A 16,880-nucleotide genomic window follows, 5' to 3' on the forward strand; every position below is an offset into this window, starting at 1 on the left:
TAATAGAGTGAAATGCAACATGGGGGTCACATGGTAAGATCGGCCGCTGTAACGATCGTTTACTACTGGAGATTAACTAACAGCTGCAGACTTGTAGACATCCTTCTGTAGCGCTTTATTAGTTCTGTAACACCAGTGATCATATGGCCTGTTAAGCATATTCCATCTAGCCCCAAAGTAACGGAGTAAGTTTTTATAAAGCGTTCACACAATGGGTACTTTGAAGTCCTTTTGACGAATGTCTGATGGATAGGCTTTAATACCAATTGCAAGAGATATTTCAGTCTCTGTATTAACGGTCCTGTAGGTTCTGCCTGCACCCCAGACTAAAACATGTTAGGCCTACCATACTTACAAGTCGCTTAGGAGCAAGGTGTGAATATATTTGCGGCATATGTTTATTTTTAGTTAGATTGTAAGGTCTAATGGCACATTTTTCCAATTTCTAATGTGTCTGTTTAAAATTGTCATTGTCGGTATAAACTCTTTCTGTGGTGATATTGCGCTTAATTAATAACACTTCTTTTTATGTTGAGCGACTGTAAACCCTTTTCTGTGTATTTAATGCACCGCAGCGTATGTCAGGTTCCGCTAGCCGAAGGGAAGAGTGTGCAACAGACTGTGGAACTTCTGACTCATAAACTTGAGCAAATGGGAGCAGAGAAGCAAGGAACATTCTTTGTGGACTGCGAGACATATCACACCGCCAGTATCGGAAGCACAGGTACAAGTGGCATACATTTGTCAAATAAAATGCATTCACTTTGTAAAAAAGAATTTGTGATATGACAATATTACCGTATTTGCTCGATTATAAGACGAGGTTTTTTTCAGAGCAAATGCTCTGAAAAATACCCCTCGTCTTCTAATCGGGGTCGTCTTCTAATCAGACCTCAAATAGAGGTCTGATTATGAGACTAAGATCCAGATTCCCCCGCACCAGTGCGGGGAACTCTGATCTCTGACAGCCGGGGAAGGTATCCGCGACGGACGCAGACAAACCCCCGCTGCCAACTCCACCTCCTTCCGGCTGCAGCGGAAGGAGACGTCAACCCGCTGCCCTGGCAATACAGCAGGAAATTGGAAGCACCGGTAAGTGTGTGTGTGTGTGTGTGTGTGTGTGTGTGTGTGTGTGTGTGTGTGTGTGTGTGTGTGTGTGTGTGTGTCTGGAAAAAGTGGGGAAAAAATTAAAAAAACGAATTTTTTTTACAGTTTTGTATACATACAAATTGTACACACATTGAACCAATGGGAAAAAATGATCCCAAATATATTCGTTAACTTGTCCTGATTTGGAAACCCACAACATGGCCAGGATTTTTATCTGTTTTGACCAGTATAGGGCAAATATTGCAAGGCATGCATTACGTTTTTGAAATGTAATTTTTTTTTTTGGCATGGTAGTCTAATAACTGCAATAGTTGTCACAGATACTGATTATCCCCCCAAAATTATATGTTTATGAACAGTAGATAAGTCAAGGTGTACAACTAGGGTCATTTTGACACTTTTCAAACAGGGATTTTATCGCCAATTGCTGCCAAATTTTGAGGTATTTTTATATTTTTTTGTTTTTTTTGCATATGTTGCAATGTTGCTTTAGATTTTATATTATATTTTGTATAGAATATGTGCAACTGCAGAAAACACCAAATTGTGTTCACCAACATCCCCCGGTTCCAACAAGGCCTCACATGCATGGTTCATGCATTTTTTGAGGAAGCTATGAGGGCAAAACTGGAACATGCGCATTTTCGTTTTCACATTTGGAATTTTCAGAAATTGGTTTCCTGGGCCCATATCCCATTTGGGACATTTTGGAAGCCCCCCAATGTAAATTACCCCATAAAAGTATATATTTATGAACAGTAGACAAGTCAAGGTGTTCAACTAGGGTAGTTTTGACAGTTTTCAGCTAGCCATTTCTTCACTGATATCTGCCAAAGTTCACGGAAAATTAATTTTATTGCGTTTTTAACAAATACATTTCAATGTTAAAATTTATTTCTTGCACAACATATGTGCAACAGTGGAAGAAAGCACATTTTGTTCACCAACATCCCCGGTTCCAACAAGACCTCACATGCATGGTTCATGCATTTTTTGAGGAAGTTATGAGGGCAAAACTGGAACATGTGCATTTACATTTTTTTAAATATTTTTTTTCATCAGATTACTTGTAAGTGACAGGTTTAGGCCGCTGACTTCAATCAGGGAGACCGATCAATAATCAGTGACTTAAAATGTCACCGACAAGTGATCAGGTAATAATTATGATTTTTTCATTTATTAATAATTTGTGTTTTTTCATAATTACCCTAGATGACCCCTCTCTCTTTGTAGAGCAGGGTCATCCGTGGGCTGCCATAATGATCCGATCACTTCTATTTGCCAGGAGCGATCTGATCAGCCCAGCATTTGACCTGGAAGCTCCCTGGACTTTCAGGTCAGTGCTGTTATTTTTTTTTTATTATTATTATTTTATTAATTTTTTACATTTTTTTTATTATTATTATTTTTTACATTTTTTTTTTAACTCTTTCAATGCTGATGCTCCATTGAAGCACAGCATTGACTGATATTTAGTCCCCACAAGCTTGTGGGGACTAATATTAACCCCTGCAATGCTGCGATGGGGGTCATACACAATTGCAGCATTGAAGGGGTTAATTGAGGAAGAGGGGGGTAGGGGTTAACTGAGGAAGGGTGGGGGGGCTGGTCTCCACACTCATGTGGAGACCAAAGAACCCTGTCTCCCTGTCCCTAAAGCTGCCTCTGGCAGCTGGGACACAATCTCCAACAGACTGTAGATTGTAGGGGAGGAGTCTCTCTGATCAGTCCTACAGGACTGATCAGAGGACTTCTGGGGGCTCGTTTTTGCTGTTGCTGGTCTGCCTGGCAGACCACCAGGCAGACCACCAGCAGCAGAGCCCCCTACAAAACGGGAATTAACCCCTTCAATGCCGCGATTGCGGCATTGAAGGGGTTAACGCTGCACTGACGCTCTCATGGAGCGATCAGGCAGCAGGGGGGTGTTGCCTTGTGTGGGGACCCATTCAACAACCCCCCCATTCCCTGAAGCTGCCTGGGGCAGCTGAAACCGCGATTGCAGATTTTTCTGCAATCGCTGTTTCTGCCTACAAAATCACTCCGTGGGAGTGATCGTAGGCTTGGGGGCGGGTTTAGAGAGGCTGTGCAGCAGTGCCTCCACGATCACCGCGATCGTGGTGATGTGGGGGGCGTTTTTTGGAGGAGACATACCTGGTACGTCCCGGTCTACCGGTTACCAGTAACCAGGAAGTACCAGGTACGTCCCGGTCCTGAAGGGGTTAATACATTTAGTATCCTCTTCAATCCCAGGGGTTTTTGGTACCTCAATGCCTGGAGCAATTTTGCCATTTTTGCGGTATGTCGGTTTAGCGATTATTCTCCTTTCCTGTGAATTATATATTGTTTTTTCAAGGAGAGATAGAGCTTTCTTTTGATACCATAGTTGGATGATTAGCTGAAAATTTAGAATGAGAAATTTAGTAAAAACTAGCGAAGATTAGAAAAAAAACACTAATCTTTTTTACATTTTCCCTCTGAATCCTCACAAAATTAGGTAAAGTGATGGAAAATCCCCTCCAAGTTTATCAATTCAGGTGTCCTGATTTCAGAAATACCTAATTTATATAGATTTTCCAGACTTTCCCAGCACCAGGGAGCATACTATAAGGTGTACAATTTTGTATAATTTTTATGCCTATGGCTTAACTCGGGTTTCGGGGTTGTGAACGGGGGCAGGAGGGTTATACTGGCTAGATGTTATGCTAGGGCAATGGGAAGTAAGGTTTTTTAAAAAAAAAAATTTATTATCTTTTTTTATATCTTTTTTTTAATTTTCTTTAATTTATTTATTTTTTGTATTTTTTATATATTTTTTTTACACAGAAATGGTTAGAGGTCCTCCTAGGGACCTCCTGAACATGCCAGTGATGTCACAATTACATCACAGCTCACATTATAAATTTTTTTAGTATTATTTATATCATTATTTTAATGATTTTTTTTATATTATTTTTTAACCCCTTCGTGACAAAGGCTGATTTTACTTTTTGTACCCTTCGTGACAATGGCCTTTTTAACATTTCTGCGCTGCTTGTGTTTAGCTGTAATTTTCTTCTTTCCCGTTTACTGAACCCACACACATTAGATATTGTTTTTTTCAGGACAAGAAGGGCTTTCTTTAGATGACATTGTTTTGATTGTATCATATTATTTACTACTAAAAAAAGTATAAAATATGGTGAAAAATTTAGAAAAAAATGACTGTTTCTAACTTTTAGTTGAAAAATCTTTTACTCATCTATAAAAGGTAATGAAAAAACCTGCTAAATAGATTCTACTATTTGTCCTGAGTTTAGAAATACCCAATGTTTTTATGTTTTTTTGCTTTTTTCTACACATTATGGGGCAATAAGTACAGGTAGAGTTTTGCTATTTCAAAGCCATTTTTTCCAAATCTGGTAATTCTTCCCCCCATGTGCCATTTCGGGTATCTTTGAACCCGGCCAATGCAATTTACCCCATCAAATCATATATTTTTGAAAAATAGACAGCCCAGGGTATTCCAAATGCTAGTATTTTAACTATTTCCATGCACCATATCTACCACCAGTTTTTGTCAAACTTTGTGGTAGTCATTTTTTTGCATTTGTTTTGTCACACACATTTTACTTCAGGTATGAATTAAAAGGTTCTCGTTTATGTCACTATCACAAAACACCCCAATATGTGTTCAGCAACATCTCCTGAGTACAGCGATACCTCACATGAATGATTTTGCCTGGCTGTTTGGGGGCAAAAGGGCCACATTTGGGGCATGCGCATTTTTCAATGTTGAACTTTGGCATTTGGGGATCCACTGCCTATGCCCTATTTGGTACATCTTTGAGTCGGGCCATTTCAGTGTGCCCAATAAACCCATATATTTTTGAAAACTAGACACCCCAGGGTATTTCAAATGCTAGTATTTTAACTCTTTCCATGCACCATATCTACCACCAGTCTTTGTCAAACTTTGTGGTAGTCATTTTTTTGCATTTGGTTTTCCACACACATTTTACTTCAGGTATGAATTAAAAAGTTCTCGTATATGTCACTATCACAAAACACCCCAATATGTGTTCAGCAACATCTCCTGAGTACAGCGATACCTCACATGAATGATTTTGCCTGGCCGTTTGGGGGCAAAAGGGCCACATTTGGGGCATGCGCATTTTTCAATGTTGAACTTTGGCATTTGGGGATCCACTGCCTATGCCCTATTTGGTACATCTTTGAGCCGGGCCATTTCAGTGTACCCAACAAAACCATATATTTTTCAAAACTAGACACCACAGGGTATTTTAAATGCTGGTATTTTAACTCTTTGCATGCACGCATTTTACCACCAGCATGTTTTCAAAGTTTGCAGTAGTATTTTTGTGTGTGTATTTTTCCCACACACACCTACTTTATGTATGAATTTACAGCTCCTGGTATATGCCGCTGTCACACGACACCCCATAATGTGTTCAGCAACATCTCCTGAGTGCAGTGATATCCCACATGCATGGGTTTGTCATTTTTGTGGGAACTAAAAGGCCACATTTGGTACGTGTGCATTTTTCTAATTGGAAATTAGGTGTGTGGCCATCCTTCCCCCGGTGTTAATTGGGACGTTGTTGAACCTGGCCAATTCAATTTACCCCATCAAATCATACCTTTTTTAAAAGTAGACACCCCACGGGCATTTAATATGCCAGTATTTTAACTCTTTCCATGCGAGAATTGTTTTAAGCTAATATGCTAATTTTAGGACTTGCTCACAAAAATATATTTTTTATATATATATATTGTTTTTTTGTCTTTTTTAAAAAAAAAATTTTAACATTTTTTTTCAACTTGGAGGTTCCCCTGATAGTGACATCAGTGGGAAATGATTTTTACATTTTACTAGTTTTTTACTATTTTTTTTCTAATTATTATTAATTTTATTTTATTTTTTAATTTATTTTTACTAATCACACTGTGATTAGAAAGCTGGGTTCCATTGACTTGCATGGTGAATGCAGTACCTGTATTCAACCTGCAAGTGGAGCCAAAGTTCTCTAGATGGTCTGAACCATCTAGCGAACTTTTAAAATTTGTTGGTTCCTGTTACAGGGCAGCGGCCATCTTGCTTGATGGCGAAGATCATCGGCAGCTGCGGCTGTGACCGCTCTCCGGAGCGGTCACAGCCCATCGAAAGGTAAGTGTTTGGTGTCGCTGGATGCCTCCTGATCGAGGCATTCCAGCGACACCATTTAAGTTTAGGAGGCGATCGTCGCCATACAAAGTATGGCGGATGTTGACGCCCCGTGGAGGGGCCAGAGATGGCCCCTTCGTTCCGATCGCGGCGTTGCTGAATGCCTCGAGGTCGAGGCATTCAGCAACGTTTTTTGGGTGCAGAAAGCGAAAACAGATCGCTTTCTGCACCTGTTTAAAGACGTGCCGGTCCTGGCACGTCAATTGTCGTAAAGCACATGCTTTTCCGTGTCGTGCCAGGACCGGCAATTGTCGTTAAGGGGTTAAATGAATAAACATTTTTAATTTTTTTTCAGCTTTTCTGTTTCAGGACGGGGGGGAGTGAGTGACATGGTTTCTCACTCCCCTCCCCGCGATCCCCCTGCGATCGGTATCACACTGTGATCTCTATGCAGGTCCTCACAGACCTGCGTAGAGATCGCAGCGTCTCTGTGCCTCATCGGAGGGCAGGATATCCCCGCGTTTGAAACTGCGTGATCGTGCGATCGGGCAGTTTGCAATGTAACAGCTTACCGGCTTTCATGCCGGAAGTTGTTACAGGAGATCGGACAGCAGAAAGCCGGCAATGCCGGCTTCTGCTGTCAGTGGGGAGTCCAGGCTGTCAAACGACAGCCTGATCTCCCGTGCAGCGGCAGGGATATGTCCCTGACGCTGCACGAAGGGCTGGACGTACCGGGACGTCCATAGGGGTTTCTTAATAGGCGTTTTTTGGACGTCCCGGTACGTCTATAGGGGATTGAAGGGGGTATACTGGTAGATTCCTATAATGCATCTTTGTGCATTCCAAACCACTGTCGTTACATTACATTTATTTATACAGTGCAAACAGATTACACAGTTCTGCTGTTACAGTACGGTTCATTGAAATTGACAGCAATGTTAACACATGTTAAGATCTACTTGGACAGAAGGAGAGCACTTTAATTAATTGGATAGCAGAGTGCACCTTTCTGTTCCCATAAATATTTGTATTGTCCTCCTTGCAACTGTCTGGAAGGATTCTGCAGAATCCATGCATTACCCCCTTTCTTCACCACAGTTCCTAGACTTGCAGAAGGTGTTTTCTGGTTGCCAAATCCCACATGCAGTATATTCACCACCAGCCAGTCCCAGGGGGACAAATATGCACAAAAAGCATTCCTATTGGAATTGCTATCAATGGGAGCACTTTCCAGACATAGTTTGTCTTCAAACAGCAGTTTTCTCCTTATTCTCCTTGGTAATTGTCAGAGTTTGTTTTTTCCAATACAGGTTGAAGGATGCATATTATTATTATTATCTTTTATTTATATAGCACCAACAATTAATGCAGCGCTTCATGAAATACATACCGTATTTCCCCATGTATAAGACGCATCGAAAAATTTGTGGTCTGAAAACTGGGTGCTTCCTATACAGTGATTATAGATTGCAGTTACTACGGTACTTCCCAGTACCTTCCTGCAGTCACACTGCCGATTGGCCCTGCCGCTTTGTGACTCACTGCTGATTGGCCCCGCCCCTTTCTGTATAGCATCCACACTGCTTAGGCAGCAACTCATCTAACAGTAAGTATAAAATTAATATTTGGGCTGCTGAAAGTTAAGGGAGGTGGGGTTAACTTAGGGGCCGTTATGGTTGATGGGGTCTTTAGGGTTAATTTAGGGGCAGTTATGGTTGATGGGTTCTTTAGGGTTAATTGAGGGGCAGTTATGGTTGATGGTGTCTTTAGGGTTAATTTAGGGGCAGTTATGGTTGATGGGGTCTTTAGGGTTAATTTAGGGGCAGTTAATGGATGGGAGTGATGAGGATGAGTATGAATTTTATTTTCAAATTAAGGTGCGTCTTATACATGGGGAAATACGGTATATTCAAGGGGTATGACAAGACTAGAATTCACAGACTAAGACAAACTGATACATTAGGTGGAGAGAGTCCTGCTCACAAGCTTATATTCTTGAAAAAAAAAACTAAAACACAGAGAAAGGGTGAGAGGTATTGTGGTTGTATCAGTGACAGGGAAGCTCTAGCAGCTAAGATGGTATGCTTCTCTGAAGAAGTGGGTTTTGAGATATTTCTTGAATGTTGGGAGGGGGGTGAATGCTAACGGTTCGGTGGAAGTAGATTCCAGAGATATGGGGCAGCCGGAGCAAAATCTTGTACACGGGAAAAGGAAGAAGTGATAAGTGAGGAGAAGAGCCATAGCCCATGGGAAGAAAGTAAGGAACGACTGGGGGGAGTATTTGCTTATGAGGGCAGAAATATATAGAGGAGCAGTGTTATGGAGGGCCTTGTATCAGTATCAAGATTTTAAATTTAATTCTTAAGTGGAGGGTTTCATAGAGTGGGGAAGCAGAATTGGAGCGGCGTGCAAGAAAGGTAAGCCTAGCAGCAGCATTTAGGACAGACTGCAGTGGAGAGAGTCGAGACCAGAAGTAGTCAAGACAGGAAATGATAAGTGAATGAACCAGAGTTTTCGTGGATTCTTTGGTGAGGAATGGGCGGATGCGAGGGACTGAATGTGAGGGATTAAGGAGAGGTTTGAGTCAAGGATGACCCCAAGGCATCGGGCCTGATTAGTAGGAGAGATAGTCGTGTTGTTAATGGTGATAGAGAATTCAGGTGGTGGAGTGTATATGAAAGGAGGGAAGATGGTTAATTTCAGGTAACGTTGTGACATCCATGAAGAAATAACAGACAAGCAGTTGGTAATACGGGACATGAGAGATCAGCAGAAGACAGGTAGATCATCTGCATATATATGATACTGGAGGCCATATGCGTTAATTACCGTATTTGCTCTGATATAAGACAATGTTTTTTTCAAATGCTCTGAAAAATACCCCTCGTCTTATATATACATGAGGTGAACTTATAATCAGACCTCAAATAGAGGTCTGACTATAAGACTAAGATCCAGATCCCCCGCAGCTCTGTAGGGGACTTTATGATCACTTACTTCGCTTAAACGGTGTTGCTGTAATGCCTCGATGTCTGCAACACCGAGATCGGCATCAGGGGCTGGCCCCTCCCCACGGGCGTCGATGTCTGCCATACAAAATAGTTTAGGAGGTGATCAACGATTCAATGGTTTAGCTGAAGTGTCTCGATAGCGAGGCATTCAGCAACACTGAACACCCACCCTAGGACGTGTTGTGACCACTCCGAAGAGCAGTCCCAACCACCACAGCAAGAGATTTTGACACTTGCAAGATGGTGGCGCATCCTTTAAAAAAATATAACCAAGTTGCCAAAATTTTCAAGAGGGTCTCTTCAGATCTCTTGAGAGCTCTGGCTCAACTTGCAGGTTGAATACAGGTATTGCATTCAACCATGCAAGTCAATAGAGCCCAGCTTTCTAATCACAATGGAAAAAATAGCTATGAATGTGGTAACATTTAAAAATAATTATGGAGTGATGTCACCATCAGGGGAACCATTCAGTTCCAGCAAAATGTAAAAAAAAAAAAAAAGTACTAAAATAAAAAAATAAAGTTTATTATTACGAGCAAGTGCTAAAATTAGTATCTGTCACTGTATCTTCCCAAAAATCTTGACATGAAAAGAGTTCATATAAAAGCATTTCAGATACCCAAGGATTGTCTACTTTAAAAAAAAATAATAAGTGGTTTGATTGGGTAAATTGGAGTGGCTGGGTTCAAAGATAGGGCATAGGCACAGACTGACCAAAATGGTGGGGGGAAAAAAGCACACTTCCCAAATGTGGCCTTTTAGCCCCCAAACAACCAGACAAACCCATGCATGGGTAGTATCACTGTAATCAAAAGATGTTGCTGAACACATATTGGGGGGGGGGTTTAACAGTGACATATACCAGGAATTTACAGGAATACTGTAAATTAACACTGGAAGTAGAACTTCATGTGATAAAAAATACAGAAAAAGATAACTGCCACAAATTTTGACAAAGGCTGGTGGTAAAATTAGTGCAAAGAAAGGGTTAAAATACATCCATTTGAAATACCCTGGGGTGTCTAGCTTTAAAAAAATATGGGGTTTGTTGGGGTAAATTAAATTAGCCGGCTTTAAAGATGGCCCACTTAGGACATGGGGGCAGTAGGACCAGATGTTACATTTTTAAGTTGAAAAATGCGCACTTCCCAAATGTGGAATTTTTCCCTCCCAAACAACCCGACGAACCCTGCATGGGGGGGTATCACTGTACTCGGGAGATGTTGCTGAACACATATTGGGCTGTTTGGTAGTGAGGTATGCCTGGAGGTATAAATTCATACTTGAAGTACAATTTGTACAATTTGAGGAAAAAATAAATGACTACCACAAATTTTGACAAAGGCTGGTGGTAAGATAAGTGCACGGAAAGTGTTAAAATACTGCCATTTAAAAATATAGGGTTTGCTGGGGTAAATTGAATTTGCAGGCTTTAAAGATACCTGAAATAGCACATGGGGCAGAATGACCAGATTTGGAAAAAAATGGTTTTGAAAAAGCATAACGCTACTTGTACATACTGCCCGATTATATGATATGATCAAAAATGTTATCTGAAGAAAGCCCTTCTTGTCCTGGGAAAAACAATACAGAACTTGAGTAGGTGAGGAAAAAATTACAGCAAAACACAAGCACTGCAAAAGTGTTAAAACAGCCTGGTCCTTAAGGGGTTAAAGTGCTCGCAAAGTATTTTAATATGCATTCGTCATTGGTCAATCAGTGTTGGTCCCTTTAATAAAGGTTTCTTATTTTTTTTATTTACTCTCGCGAATGTAACCCTAAGTTTGTTTGTATGCATGCATATTCAATATCAATGTTTGTGGCAAGGACGCTTTCAGGACTATATGTCAGTGCTGCTTTTAATTGACTATTAATTTTATATTTGACGAAATATTGCAGCACAAAGATTCAGTGTATATACAGTGTGTTTAGAAGTTGATGCTGCGATATGCAAATATGTTTTATGTCTACTTGTTTTTCTTTTCGAATATATTTAAAAAAAAAACCTAATAGTTACTTTCTAAAGTAATACTAAAAAAATACTTTTTCCACCTCTCAACAGCCACAGAGTAACCTTAGGAGGTCATCTTTTTTTCTATTATCTTTCAAAGATGAAAGAAGAGACAAAGATTCTCTTTGAATCCATTTAACTTTGTAAAAAATGTTTTTTGTTTACCCTATGTAAAAAACTGACCTCACGATTCAGTATGCAGACCCAGCCTTGGTAAAATTATCTTGCAAGAATCTCTGACATGGCCCTGCACATTGGTTACAATTTTGAAATAAGATTCATGTAAAATGACAATTTAAATTACTTATTGTATTAACTATTCACTTTAGAAGATCCCAGGATTGATTATTTTTAATTTTTTTTGTTATATCTAGTTAAGGGGATTTGAAAAGTTGAAATGTTCCAACTCATATGTATCTGATAGTTTTGTAAAAAATCCTAATATTTCAGTAAACATCTCATTATTGCTATAAAATATATTTTAATGCATTTTGTTAGGTTTACGTTTTAAGACTGGTCCATTTGCAAGAATGTTTTTACTGGAGCTGTATATTCAGGCTATAGTACTTCTACTTACAACCTTGTGCCACACCTTGTTTGGTTGATATATTTAACAGATTTTGAAGATTGTTCATTATACTGAAATCCCTATTTTGTATGTATGAATGTTTATAAATAATTTAATAAAGCACTAGGGCTGAAACAACGAATCGATAAAATCGATAATAATCGATAACGGAAATCGTTGTCGACGATTTCCGTTATCGATTAATCGAGTGATCGATTCGTTGTTGGAGCACTCGGCTCCTTTTACTTACCTCCGCGAGCGTTCCCCGCTTCCGCTACACGCGCCTTCTTTTAGTTGCGGTTCGCTCTGTGCGAGTGGCTCCGTTCGCACAGAGCGGTTCGCTCTGTGCGAGTGGCTCCGTTCGCACAGAGCGGTTCGCTCTGTGCGAGTGGCTCCGTTCGCACAGAGCGGTTCGCTCTGTGCGAGTGGCTCCGTTCGCACAGAGCGGTTCGCTCTGTGCGAGTGGCTCCGTTCGCACAGAGTATTCGCGGGGGTGGGGGTGGGGTTTCAGGGGATGCAGGGCAGAGTGGGGGTGGGGGGGGCAGGCCAGGGTAGGAGACTGAGTGCAGGGCAGGGTGGGGGTGGGGATGCAGGGCAGGGTGTGAGTGTGGGGGCAGGGCAGGAGACTGGGTGCAGGGCAGAGTGGGGGTGGGGGTGCAGGGCAGAGTTGGAGACTGGGTGCAGGGCAGAGTGTGAGTGTGGGTGCAGGGCAGAGCAGAGTGGGTGCAGGGTGTGAGTGTGGGGGCAGGGCAGAATGTGGGGGCAGGGCTGGGTGCAGGGCAGAGTTGGAGACTGGGTGCAGGGGCACAGTGCAAAGTGCCAGGGCTGGGTGCAAAGTGCCAGGGCTGGGTGCAAAGTGCCAGGGCTGGGTGCAAAGTGCTGGGTGCAAAGTGCTGGGTGCAAAGTTCTGGGTGCAAAGTGCCAGGGCTGGGGCAAAGTGCCGGGTGCAAAGTGCCGGGTGCAAAGTGCCAGGGGTGGGGCAAAGTGCTGGGTGCAAAGTGCCAGGGCTGGGTGCAAAGTGCCGGGTGCAAAGTGCTGGGTGCAAAGTTTCTTGAACAGTAATAGTCCACCTCTTTTCAGAATGTTTGGGGTTATTTTGTTTCATAAATATTGTGTTTGGGTTTTTGTACTTTGAAAATATTGTGTTTTTATTACATCATAACAAAATAAGAATGTTAATGTAAATTTTAAGTTGTTTTTTAACATCCAGTTCATTAAATTATTTTAAATAAGCAAAAAATTTGCATATTGTTTTTTTTATCCGATTAATCGATTAATCGAAAAAATAATCGGCCAACTAATCGATTATTAAAATAATCGTTAGTTGCAGCCCTATAAAGCACTAACATGTTCTTAGTGCTTTATAGTTTACAGTATAATAAAAAATGGAGGTACAATAGATGCAGTCATAAGCACAGTACAATAGGTATGAATGCATTAGGAATGGTGCTCTTTGCCCTTAGCAGTTTATAGTCTAAGCTCTAGATTTTATTATGTCATACAAATAGTAAAATAACACACCACATGCAGCTCAACACATTAATACATATATGTATTAAATAATTGTTTCCTGCCAGTATGTCAAACATTTCTATAATATTTTTTTATATTGCTTGTATAAATCAGGTCAGACCGGGAAGCTTCTGTATGTCATGCACAATTCGGAATATCCCCTCAGTACCTTTGCTTTGTTTGAAAATGGTCCGTGCTTGGTTGCTGACCTGAACCTTGATGTGCTGATGGTAAAGCTGAAGGGATTCTTTCAGAATGCTAAAGCTAATAAAATGGAAACAAGGGGCACACGATACCAGTACTGTGATTTCCTGGTGAAGATTGGCACAGTGACTGTGGGACAGAGTGGCCGAGGCATTTCTGTTGAGGTATACATGAAACATATCTCCCCTTTTAAACATATTATGAAAACTTGTTGGTGTTTTTCTGGTACCATCCTTTCTTGTTGGCTAAATATAATATTTACTCTTTCTTATTTTGTAAAATGTTCTTTAGTCTGGGACATTGGATAATGTTTTTGTCATTGGTTACCGTCTTTGTAAAATTATATTCTGCAAAAAATGACGTGTATGTATATGTTACCTTAATTTGCTGTGATTGTCTTCTTAAATGAGTTGGTAAAATTGTTTTAGCAAAATTATGTATAAATCTACATTAAGCAGCTATAATTTGTGATCAGTAAAAATGTTCTTAGAGCTGGATAACAAATTGATTATCTAGTCTAAATTGAGCATTATTTTTCATACCGTTTGGGGTAGGGACATGCCGTGATGTTAACATGTGAATCAATGATCAAAATACAGTAACATATTTTTTTTTATTTTTTTTTATACAATTACAGTACTTTTGGAAAAATTATGGTGGATTTTTCTGCACCATTTTGTTATTTTTTCCAGGTGGATTACTGCCCATGTGCCGTGCCAGGTGATTGTTGGAATCTAATGGTGGAATTCATACAGAGTTTCATGGGTAGCCATGGTCTATCTGTTCCTCCTGTATTCAATGCCAAACATGACGTACTCTACTCACCAGCGGACACCATGACACAGTATATGGAACTTCTTAACAAGATACGCAAACAACAGCAGGTCACAGTGGCTGGTATGCGGTGATTTAGATCAGGCGTGCATCTCTCAGATGTACAGGTTAACATTATGCTCCACCATAATTTCTGCACAACTGACTATTACTTTAACTCACTTCTGCCTGCATAACATTTGCACAGTGGCAAGTGACCATAAAATGGAGGCAGTTTATTTAGCAATAAGCTATATTGAAAGATGTCCTCTAAAATACTTTATTAAGCCCTTTATTATTCAGACTGGGTAGGAAACTACTGTGCTGAGCAACAATGTACACTTTTGTTGCCACAGGACAGATGGGTGAGAAATAAAATTCAAACTGTACTCTGGGAAATAATCATAGGTGATATGACATTAATACTTGTGTTATGTTTACAAATAAAAAAATAAAAATGTCTCGCACATTGTCTTTTTTATTAATTAGTTGCATCAGTATTTTGATACAATGGAAACATATCAGTGTGTACTACGTTTGTTTTATTTCTTCTGTCAAAAAGCCCCTGTAAAAACTTCCCATTTTACTAGTCAAAATTCTTCAATATTTATAGACTTGGTACCTGGGTTAGTGAGTACATGTCCTTATAGAAAAGTATTTGCTTGATTATAAGACGAGGTTTTTTCCAGAGCAAATGCTCGTCTTATAATCGGGGTCGTCTTATAATCAGACCTGGATCCTCCTGTCTTATCCCCCCCCCCCAACTTACCAGTGCTTCTGATTCCCCGGTGTGTAGCCGGGGCAGCATGTAGACGTTTACAGGAGGTGCGGTTAGCAGCGGGGGTTTTCTGTGTCCATCACGCAGACCTTCCCCAGCTGTCAGAGATCAGAGTTCCCCACACCGGTGTGTGACCGGGGAATTCTCACTGATAGTCGGAGGGTGTATGTGCGATGGACACACACAACCCCCGCTGCTAACCGCACCTCCTTCCGGCTGCAGTGGAAGTTGCCTATGCGAATCGCGTAGACGTCTACCTGCTGCCCGGACGACACACCGGGAGTCAGAAGCACCGGTAAATTTAGGGGGTGTTAAATGGGGGGCATAAGGCATTCCTGTAGGCAGAGTGCTGTATGAAATGCCTTTTAACCCCCTTAATGCCACTCTGCCTCCAGAAATGCCTTTTAACCCTCTATACGCCACTCTACCTCCTGAAATGCCTTATACCTCCCTATATGCCACTCTGCCCCATAATATGCCTTTTAACCCCCTAAATGCCAGAGTGGCATATAGGGGTATAAGGCATTTCTGGAGGCAGAGTGGCACATAGGGGGTCAAAAGGCATATCATGGGGCACAGTGGCATATAGAGGGTTAAAAGGCATATCATGGGGCACAGTGGCATTTAGAGGGTTAAAAGGCATATCATGGGGCACAGTGGCATATAGGGGGTATAAGGCATTTCTGGGTGGCAAGCCTGGGGGCAGATTTGCATAACTGGGGGGCAGGTTGGAAAATAAAAGGAAATAAAAACAAAATATTTTTCTCAGTCATAGCTTTTATTAAAAGATTAGTTTACATGAATTAACCCCTTAAGGACCGGGCTCATTTTTTCTTTTTGTACCCTGTGGGACCGAGGCTGTTTTAATACTTTTGGGGTGCTTGTGTTCAGCTGTAATTTTCTCCTCACCCATTTAGTGTACCCACATAAGTTATATATTGTTTTTTTCAGGACAAGATGGGCTTTCTTCAGATACCATTATTTTGATCATATCATCTTATTTACTATAAAAAAAAATAAAAAAAAAACATGGTGAAAAATTGAAAAAAAACATATTTTATGACTTTTATTTGAAAAATCTTTTACTCACCTAAAAAAGCAAGTAAAAAACTAGCTAAATAGATTCTACTACTTGTCCTGAGTTTAGAAATACCCAATGTTTTTATGTTTTTTTGCTGTTTTTTGTAAGTTATAGGGCAATAAGTACAAGCAGCGTTTTATGATTTCCAAACCTTTTTTTTTAACAAATCTGGTCAGTCTGCCTCCATCTCCTCTTTGGAACATTTTTTAAGCCGGTTAACTCAATTTAACCCCGTCAAACCATATATTTTTGAAAACTAGACACCCCAGAGTATTTCAAATACTGTTATTTTAACCCTTTCCATGCACCAATTATACAACCACACTTTGTCAAACTTTGTAATAGTAATTCTTTTTATTTATTTTTTTCACACAAATTGTAATTTAGTTATAAATATACAGCTCCTGGTATATGTCACTGTCAAACAACCCCCCAATATGTCTTCAGGAACATCTCCTGAGTACAGCGATACCCCGCATGCATGGGTTTGTCAGATTGTTTGGCTGGTAAAAGGCTACTTTTGGGGCATGCGTAATTCAGGTTTTCAACACAGACTTTTAGCATCGGGTCATTCTGCCTCCATCTCCTCTTTGGAATATCTTTGAAGCCGGTTAACTCAATTTAACCCATT

General features: G+C 40.5%; 1 protein-coding gene across 1 annotated transcript; it reads left to right on the plus strand.

The window, feature by feature from the left end:
* Positions 1 to 19: 19 nt before the first annotated feature.
* On the plus strand, positions 20 to 14,485 carry LOC149280819 (mediator of RNA polymerase II transcription subunit 20). The gene is made up of 4 exons (XM_089500073.1): positions 20 to 33; positions 576 to 724; positions 13,488 to 13,741; positions 14,270 to 14,485. The coding sequence occupies exons 1-4, from the start codon at positions 20 to 22 to the stop codon at positions 14,483 to 14,485; spliced, it is 633 nt and encodes a 210-aa protein (XP_089356199.1).
* Positions 14,486 to 16,880: the final 2,395 nt, after the last annotated feature.

This window comes from Sceloporus occidentalis, unplaced genomic scaffold (assembly GCF_023333645.1).
Source record: "Sceloporus occidentalis isolate IW3139 unplaced genomic scaffold, rSceOcc1.0.p SCAF_146, whole genome shotgun sequence".
In the NCBI taxonomy this organism is placed as follows: domain Eukaryota; kingdom Metazoa; phylum Chordata; class Lepidosauria; order Squamata; family Phrynosomatidae; genus Sceloporus; species Sceloporus occidentalis.

Bases quoted from the DNA above. Each gene is read 5' to 3' on its own strand.
- LOC149280819 (XM_089500073.1), top strand. The intron at 725-13,487 runs GTACAAGTGGCA...TGTATAAATCAG, and splicing joins CGCCAGTATCGGAAGCACAG to GTCAGACCGGGAAGCTTCTG. The intron at 13,742-14,269 runs GTATACATGAAA...TATTTTTTCCAG, and splicing joins GCCGAGGCATTTCTGTTGAG to GTGGATTACTGCCCATGTGC.